The sequence below is a fragment of the Echinops telfairi genome, unplaced genomic scaffold, assembly GCF_000313985.2.
Source record: "Echinops telfairi isolate 266 unplaced genomic scaffold, ASM31398v2 ScPeMD7_7469;HRSCAF=8507_0, whole genome shotgun sequence".
In the NCBI taxonomy this organism is placed as follows: Eukaryota; Metazoa; Chordata; class Mammalia; order Afrosoricida; family Tenrecidae; genus Echinops; species Echinops telfairi.
Window position 1 is genome coordinate 82,886,223 of NW_022111372.1, and position 9,061 is coordinate 82,895,283.

Genomic DNA, 9,061 nt, shown 5'->3' on the forward strand with positions numbered 1-9,061 from the left:
TTTATAAATTGTTATTTTGTCATATCTTACCCTGTCTGACGTCTCCCTTCACCCACTTTTCTGTTGTCCGTCCCCCAGGGAGGAGGTCACATGTAGACCCTTGTCATCGGTCCCCCCCCCACCCCGTGGTGATCTTTCTAGGTCTGTTTTGTTCACTCTCTCATGTTGGAGGGTTCCTTCCGAAGCCCCATGATCCTTGGCGGTCTACAAAATGCATAGAAATGGCTCCCATAGGGGGCTTCCCTGTTGGGGCTGTTTCATCAGGGAGTGGCCAAGGGCAGGGTCTCTAGGTCTTTCCTCCTCGGATACCATGCTCTCCAGAGGAAGGTCTGTTAGTCTGTCCCCTGGAGGATGGAGGTCTGACTTCTGGAATTCTGGGAACTCAGCTGGGGAGAGAACTGGGAACTGGGTTGGAGAGAAAGTCTGGGACTTCAGCTTCTATATGTCAACAAGGCCTGATTTAGGACCCAGATCCTCAACGGTGCCTGGGAATAAACTCCCAATCTTATCTCTGTGCGGGAGGGGCACCTGCCATGCTTTGAAGAGTGGAGGGAGAGGACATGGTAACCAACTGCTTCATAAACAGACTGCCACCAACGCTTCTCTGGCTGCTGTACCCCCAACTCCCCACCCAGGTATCGGACGTCTCCTTTGCCACATGAATAGGTGGATTCTCAACGCTCCTAGTCACAGGTTTGCGACTCAGTTGGGTTGGGTCTGCTAAAGGCACGAACCACAAGTCCATCTGTTCTCGCACCCCCAAAATTTTATGGTAGCTTCCTCTTTTTCTGATTCACCTATTTAAAAAACAACAACAAAAATAAAACAAAAAAATCACCTCTATTGCCATTTTAGTGGGGTTTGGAAAGGAAGCAAAAGTCGATATATCCTGTGTGTCATTGTTACCAAGAGATCTTTTTTCTTCTGTGTGTGGGACATGGAGACGGCATTCCCATGGCATCATATTCACCTTTGATATGTTCGCAAGATTGTGCAACCGCCAACACTGTCTGCTCCCGGGACGCTTTCCTGGCCCCCAGGAGAAGCCGATACCCAAGAGCAGCCGAGCTGTCTGGGTCGACCAGAGACAGACCCAGAGACACTCAGCTGACAGAAGGAGTTCTAAGCTGACACCCAGGCCCAGTGGAAAGCCCATGTTTTGAGAATGATGATGGCAACAAAGGTACAAATGTGCTTGACACAATGGATGGATTGTGATAAGAGTTGTGTGAGCCCCCAATAAAATGATTTCTTTAAAAAGAGCTTTATATCAAAGAGTAATTGTAAATGAAGAAAACATCCCAGCCCAGTCCAGATCAAGTCCCTAAGTCTGACATTAGCCCGTATGTCCAATACCAGTCTATAAAGTCCTCTTCAGACTCACGCAACACATGCAATGGTGCCGAGTGCAGGAAGATCACAGGACAGTGGGTGGAAAGTCTTGTGGATCCAGTGGTGATGGAAGCCTCTCCGCTCTGTCTCCACAACACTCTCCATTTCAGCGAGGCTCTAGCATCCAGTGCAGTGGCCACACAGAACTCACAGACAGTGCTCAGTGTTAGGGGACTTATGATGGAAGTTTACAGGTTACAATTTTGGGGGGAAATGCTCAGAATACAGTCGCTCAGTCAGGACACATTAACAAAGTTATTTTAGGGTTCCTCAGAAGTGTCCGAAGGCCATGCCACTCTGCTGGAAGCCTCAACCAGAAGGCCCTCCAATCCAGCTTCTTGGGTCGGCAAGCCCAGCTCCATGAGCGAAGGGCCGCAGCCAGTCCACTCACTCCACACCCGCCAGCTCACTGCACCTCAGCTCACAGCTCTACCTGCTCTGTGGGCTGGGAGGGCCAGTGCTCTGTCTCAGGCTCTGGTTTCTCGTCCTACTTCTCTGTCACTGCTCTGGTGTCAAAGTTACCTTCTGGATCAGGATCAAGGAGGTTCGTGCACAGGGACCGCTGGGTCCAGAGGATGTGCTACAGGCCTGGCTCTTACTGGTAGTAAGGACCCCCCTCACTTCTGAGATGTTACTTTTATACCCTACGGGATGGGGAGCTCAGTGAATCCTGTTCACAAGCCTTCGCTGCCCAATCCTCTGTGTCCTCCCCTACCTTCTGCCCACGCCTGTCAGGGAAAGAGTTGGGTGACAGGGACTATGGCTAGAAGAACCACATTCACCCTAGAACGGTCCACCACCCTAGAACGGTCTTGGATACTAAGAAGGACGATCTCAGTGGCATCTCAGGAGGCACCCGTCCTGCCCCTCTCTCCCACCCTGCCTCCCCTCCACTCCCTTGCACAACTCCCAGCACACAGTTCGATCATTCGAGAGGCAGAAGACCCAAGTGGCTGAAAACTCGGCCTCCACGAAGTCGCAGGTAGGAAGCGTCTCAAGTGAGTGTCCCTGTCTTCACAGAAGGTAATGGAATAGAAAACTCCTCAAAGAGCCTCTGCAGGCAGCGCAGGAAGCGAAGCCCCTCAGCTTGGCACAAAGGCGGTGATTATTGGCCCCATGCTTGGAACCCCAGCCTCTTTGCCCCATGAAAGTCTGAGTTCAGAGGGCGCAGAGGGGACTCCTTACTTCTGGGATCAGGCATCACTGAGGCAGAGAATGCGACCCACTGAGCTCACACCAAGGTGAGCAGCCCTTGCGCACTTATCCATGGGTGAGGAGAAAAGACAATGGCATTTTCTGCTTCAAAGATTTCCAGTCAAGAGGGTGCAAATTTGCCTGCTTCTCAAAGTAGCCAAAGAGCCCGGTAGATTCAGAGGTCTGCCTAGAAACAAGTGATGAGAACCCCGGGAGCCAATGGAAGGGCGCTGCCCTTTCCACCTGCCGGAGGAGGCCCCTTCCCCTCAGAGCCCAGGAAAGCATTGTTGTCCAAGCAGGGTATTTCCAGCCTGACTTTCGCTTCTACTTCTCCCAGGTGGGCGGAGTGATGGGCTGTGGACGAATCAGATTCTTCCTCTGCACCAGCTTCAAGAGGTGCGCCGGGCTTCAGGGTCTCAGACACCAGGCAGCAGCAGCAGCAGCAGCAGGAGCTACAGGGAAGACCAGAGGCCAGGGCCATGGAAGACCAGCGAGACCTCATCTCCAACCATGAGCAGCTACCCATGCTGGGCGAGCGTCCCCGAGGCTCAGAGAGGTAGGTGCCCCCCCCCCTCGCCCCCAAAGGCACACAGGTCCTCTCCCCAAGGGCACAGACACCCAAGGAGCTCGGGACTAGGAATCTCAAGAGGGGTGGATTCAGGTTCTGCCTCTGGCACTCACTTTCTGGGCCTGCTCTGAGCCTCAGTTTCTCCTCCTGTAAAATGGGGAAGGGGCTTGGAACCTTCTTTTCAGTAGGCACCTCCCTTCTGGAAGTCAGAGGAGTATCCTCCCTAGAAAAAAACACAACTCGCACCGTGTCGCAGACAATGCTGGGGGCTTTGTAGACATCCCCCCCCCCCCGCCAGCTCCCTTTGAGAAAGATGGCCCCTTTCCCAGAAACTTTGCTGGGAACTTTAGACCAGGCATTGAAAAAGTGTGGCTCTCAGAGGGAAAAGCAGTTTCTCAGACAAACAGTGGCAGAAGCAGCTCCTGACAGACAGGTAGGGCAGAATGGTGCGATCAAGGGAACTCTAGGGGTAGGTGTCTGTTGGATTGGTGGAGACACCTGTAGTTACAGGAGGGACTGAGAGACGTTGGGGGGGGGGGGGTCCAGTAAGGAGGGGGGCTCTGGCTAACTTTCTGGAAAGGGCCCAGGGTTGACCCAGGCTGTGTCCCTGTCCTTTGCAGCAAAGCAAGGGCCCACCATCACCATCCATCCCCCCACCCCCGACCCCCACTCCTCGTCCTAAAATAGCTTCATCCATGTGCTGCTCCTCTTAAGAAAGGGCTGGGGAGACAGGGTGCAGCCACAGTAACCCCCCACTTTCTCTGATCTCTCAAAAGTTAGTTGTGGTCTATGGGGACATCCAGTCAAACGTGATGTCAGCTGTTGCCAGGCAGAATGGAGTTTGTAAGTGGCGCTCAGAGAAGTCAGGAGGAGCTGGGTTGGTGGGGTGTGGGGGTGGAGAGGTAACCAGATATAGACTGTTAGGGCAGTGGTCTCTGAAAAACCCCGGGGAATCCCACTCCTAGGAGTCCAGGTTCTGCTACTGTCCCTAGTGAGCGTGGATGAATCACGGCCTCTCTGTCTCAGCTGTCACAATGGTGTGGCCACTCTGATAGCCCTCCGATAGTGGCTGCCTGCTGGGCATGGGATGCATGCTAAGTCCTCAGTCACGGCTAGTGGCTTTATTATTATACCAATGAATTCTACATTGACCGTAGCACAGGCAGGATCTGAACCCAGGACACTCGGCTCCAGTTGGGCCCCTCGCTAAGGCAGCCCGCTTCTAGAAGCCTGATTTGAGCTCAGGCCACCTACGTAGTTGCAGACTTAGGTAGGTTGAGGGCCCCTTGTCCAATTCTCCTCTGTTTTCCATATTAGTTCAGTTACTGTTGCCAAACCTGCCTGATCCTGTGCGCTCAGGCCATTCTGTTTGGAACCTTCTGAGACCACTTCTGCCCGGCAACCTTGGCATCACGATCCCTGCTAGTTCTGGTTGGCTCCTGCCTTTGATGAATCGTATTATTGATTCAAGAATGAGGAAGTGGAAAGGAGGAAATAAAAGGAGGGGGGTGGGGTGATAAGGCTTGGCTGCTCCAGGGCCAGGGGACCAGTACTCAAGATGCAGAAAGAGGAAGGAAGCCGGGTGCTAAAGTTAGCGATTAACCCTGAGAGTGGTAATAAGTGCTATTGATGAAGGCCTAAGTTAGGTAGAGAGCACAGGAACGTTACCCTCATATTTATTTTGTTACTAAAATTTAAAATGTTAACAAACCACAATTTTATTTATTTACTTTTCAGTCACTTTGAGTCCTTGAGGGGTACAGCATCACACGTGTCCAGCGGCTTTGGCAGGCAGGCAGGCTGCTTCTGAAGGCCGCCTGAGCCATAGGCGCGACTTACCTTTCGCTGCGGGCTCTGGTTTTGCTGTGTGCCACCAGGGGGCACTGTGTTGCTCTTGCTTTGTACACAAGCACAGCTCTTGCCTAGATGGGATTCTGTTTCATCTCTGGCTTAAACGCCTTTAGTTTTAAGCAGAGCTGCATGCTCTCTCTGGTTCCGGAGACCCTATTTATAGCCAGCAAAAATGGCCCGGCACCAGAGCCTTCCAGACATATTTGCCGATCTCTGAGCCCTGCTCCCAGCAGGCCGCCTGGCACAGGTCCCAAGGTGGTGGGAACGTCCTGTCACGTGTGATGGAAAACCCTGCAGATGCTCAAACCGCATCGAGGTTAAGTGACTTGTCCATGGTCTCCCACCTGAGCAAGGGCAGCCAGGATTCCAGTGCAGCTCACCTGCTCTCCACTTCCACGTGAGCTCTGTCTGCTCAGTGGAGTCCAACTCTGAGCCACCTGATAGACCGGGTAGGCCTGCCCTGCAGGGTGCCCAAGGCTGCCATCGTGATGGAAGACGCTGACTGCTGTGAGTGGATCCCAGCTGCCGACCTTTTGTTGGCGGCTGAGCAAGTAACCAAGTTCAGTCAGGGGTAGCGCTGGGGAGGGGAGCCTGCAGAGACAAGGGGGAGCCAGGAGGGTGGCAGATTTGTGGGGGATTTTGCACCACCTTAGGGGCCCTGGAATGGCTACTCATTGGGCTGCTAAGAGCAGTGAAGCTTTCTGCTCACTGAAGAGTTTCAATCTCAGGAACCCACAGGGGCAGTTCCACCCTGTCCCATAGGGTCACCACAAGTCACCCTCGATGGCAATGAGTATTTTTGCACCACCGTTAGAAGGCAGATCAGACCATCCTGTTTCCTTAGGAAAACCAAGAAGTGGAACTTTTCCCCTCCTGTCCAGTTTCCTCCTTTCCAGGATAGTTTTCGTTTCTCTCCCCTTCCAGAATGACTTCCCTTTGGGCTCAGGGCTTGGTCCCAAAAGCATGGAGGTCTGGAAAGCCAATGAGAGAAAGCTGTGCTTGTGATGTCATGAGTTGCCAGGCAGAAGGGATCTCCTGACCTCTCCCAAACTTCCTTGCTAGCTGGATGGCTCATATGGTCAACACACTTGGCTACTGACTGAAAGAGTGTTGGTTTGAGTCCCACCAGCAGTGCCTTAGAAGACAGGCCTGGCAACTCTACTTCTGAAAGACAGACCACATCAACTCTACAGCCACTGACCTACTGTTTTTTATCCTCATGAACTGCCATATGATAGGGGATCAAGTTGATGGCCATGGGGTAGTGTCATCGGACGATTACCATTGGGGTCCTTGTAGCCCCACCATTGGGGCTTGTTGGGGCAGGTTCTCCACCTGTAACGCAGGTGTACATACCCCAAACACCTCCAGGGCCCACAGCTGCATGGGTTCCCTCTGGCCTGAAGGTCTGGCCAGGACTAAGAGTAGAAGACACCCTCTCTCAGCCCTCCCCTTCCCCCGGTGGATAGCTCAGTTTGAGGTCCCACTGGGCTCACAGTCAGCTCTTGCTTCAAAGGAATAAAAGCCCACCCAGACCCAGACCTGCTGAGATAAGCGGTCCCCATGTAGCAGATGAGGCAAATGAGGCAGGGGCTCTGGGTGGAGAATCTGGGGCAGAAGAGGTGCCGTGGGGGGTGGGGTAGGGCTAGTATGTCCACCACCACCCCATCCTTCCCTCCTAAAATACCACAGTCCCACTTCTCCTTTTCAGGGGGCCACCGTCTTTGTCCCCCCCCCCATCCCACTTCCCTTTCCTCTTGAAATCTGATTTCACTGCAGGGCAGGGGTGGAAAGGGCCCCCCTCCCTTGGAGGGCAGCCCTGATTTTTTAGGTCACCTGGGGTACCTGGGATGCCAGGGTCTGGAGAGGGCAGCTTGTTGGGGCCAGACAGGCCGTGTGGCTCTCCCTGCTGAGTCCACCTGCGGGGTCCCGGGTGCTCTCGGGGAAGCAGTGGCTGAGTGTCTGTCTCCCGGCTGCACTTTTGTCAGCTCCCCTTGGTGTTCAGAGTGGGTGCCTCTCCCGGCCAACCATGGTGCAGCTGGCTCCTTGGCTCCTGCTGACCCTCTCCCCTTCTCCAACAGCATGTGCGGCCGTGGGGCCCTCTACACTGGCTTCTCCATCCTGGTGGCGCTGCTCCTGGCTGGCCAGGCCACCACTGCCTACTTCCTGTACCAGCAGCAGGGCCGCGTGGACAAGCTGATGGTCACCTCGCAGAAGCTGCAGCTGGAGAGCCTGCGCATGAAGCTTCCCAAGCGTGCGTAACTCCCCCACCCAAACCTGAGAGACCCTCATTCTCCCTCCCTTCAGTGGGGGACTCCGGGCCCTCTGCACTTGGGCTGGGAGCCCCCATCTCCCTGGGCACTGCGACCACCCTCACTGGTCTGTCCCCACAGCGCCCATGCCGGTGAACAAGATGCGGTTCGCCGCCCCCATGCTGATGCGCCCGCTGCCCTTGGAAGGCCTGCCCCAGGGGGTAAGGACAACGGGGGTGGGGTGGGGTGGTTCTCAGTGTGAGTGGAAGTAGGGGCTGCGGGGGCACTCGGGCTGAGGGGGCTTTCTGACTGTAGGTAGAAGCAGGGGCCACCTCAGCAGAAGAGGCCTTTCCCCACAGAGTGCCTCTCTTTTCTGGGGCATCCTGCTGTCCCTTCCCATTCTGATACCGCCTGGTGCCAGGCACCGACCATGTGTCTGCCCACAACATGGCTTGCGGTTGACCAAGCCCCACAGGCGGGCAGGCCGGGTGAGGCACCTTTGTCCAACGAGGATGTCGGAGGCAAGCTAAAGAGACTTGCTCAAGAGCTCGCGTTTGGAGACTGGCTTGTTGAGTGCCTGGGGCTCCAGACTGCTGCCTCCTGCTCCTCCCAGTGCTGGTAACCTGCTGGCCTTCTCTCCGCAGCCCACACAGAATGCCACCAAGTACGGCAACATGCCCCAGGACCACGTCATGCACATGCTGCTGGTGAGTGGGGCCTTCGGGCAGACCTGCCTGGGAGTGCTCTGCCCAGGTGCTCAGCGCACTGCTGGAGGGACGCAGGTGTGGCTTGGAGCACCAATGTCGGCGGCTCATGTAGCTTGGAGATGGAGTCAAGGCCTAGATGTCTCGGGCTCGGACGCGTCCCGCCCAGCTTTGTACCGCGAGTCCAAGCTCCCAGGCTCCGAGCCCACACTGAGGAGTAATTGGGCCCAGTGACTCCCCCATTGTGGCCCAGGGGGGTCTCAGGCTAGCAGGGGGCCTGACCTAACTGGAGTAGGTTAAGGAAGTCTCCCTGGAGGAGGTGACATCTGAAAGATGAGTAATGTCAGGGAGCAGTAGAAGGCTAGGGCAGGGGCAGGGGAGTACCAGCAATCCTGGGCCTGGAACCCCCGGTCTCTAAGTGCCTACTAGCCATGGGGTAGGGGCTGTGTGCAGTGGCAGTGTCCCTCCTCTCCCCCATCTCCAGGCAGAGCCTAGGCTCAGAGCCCGGGCGTGGTGCAGCTTGGATCCCGCGTGCAGGCCAGGGGAGCATGGGCTGCTGCGTGTTTACCCTGCCTGCCAGGGAGCTCTTTTACACTTTCCCTTCCTGCCCCACAGAGGTCTGACCCCACAAAAGTGTACCCGCAGCTGAAGGACAGCTTACCAGACAACCTGAAGCACCTTAAGAACACCATGGGGACCCTGGAATGGCAGGTCAGCAGCTTTCCGGAGCATAGGTGGGGATTGGGGGGGTGGGGGGGGGAGGGCGCTGAGTTCCAGTTCAGGAGACTCCCCACCTCTGCAAGGGGCCTGAAGTGCACTGGCCTTGAAGGGGGGTCAGCTTGTGGGTGGCCTTCAGACTCCTGCAATCTGTCAAGGACAGGGCAGGCGTGACCCTCTCCTTCCTGGTCCCGTTAGGCCTTTGAGGGCTGGCTGCACCAGTGGCTCCTGTTTGAAATGAGCAAGAACTCCCTGGAGGAGAGGCCCGCCGCCGAGAGTACAACGAAAGGTACAGCGGGAGGGTCCTGGAAGGTCCTAGGGGCTCTTCCAGGCCCTCCTCCGGCTGTAGAGGCTTGGGCCTTGAGCATTCCCCATCAGATACC

General features: G+C 55.6%; 1 protein-coding gene across 1 annotated transcript in view; it reads left to right on the top strand.

The window, feature by feature from the left end:
• Positions 1–2,982: 2,982 nt before the first annotated feature.
• CD74 (CD74 molecule) overlaps positions 2,983–9,061 on the top strand; it is an 8,018-nt gene continuing 1,939 nt past the window's right edge. Inside the window, exons 1-6 of the mRNA XM_004697089.4 lie at positions 2,983–3,142; positions 7,087–7,259; positions 7,399–7,478; positions 7,902–7,964; positions 8,577–8,672; positions 8,877–8,967. Coding sequence (XP_004697146.1) covers positions 3,066–3,142; positions 7,087–7,259; positions 7,399–7,478; positions 7,902–7,964; positions 8,577–8,672; positions 8,877–8,967 — 580 coding nt within the window. The 5' untranslated portion in view covers positions 2,983–3,065. The remainder of the gene's footprint in view (positions 3,143–7,086; positions 7,260–7,398; positions 7,479–7,901; positions 7,965–8,576; positions 8,673–8,876; positions 8,968–9,061) is intronic.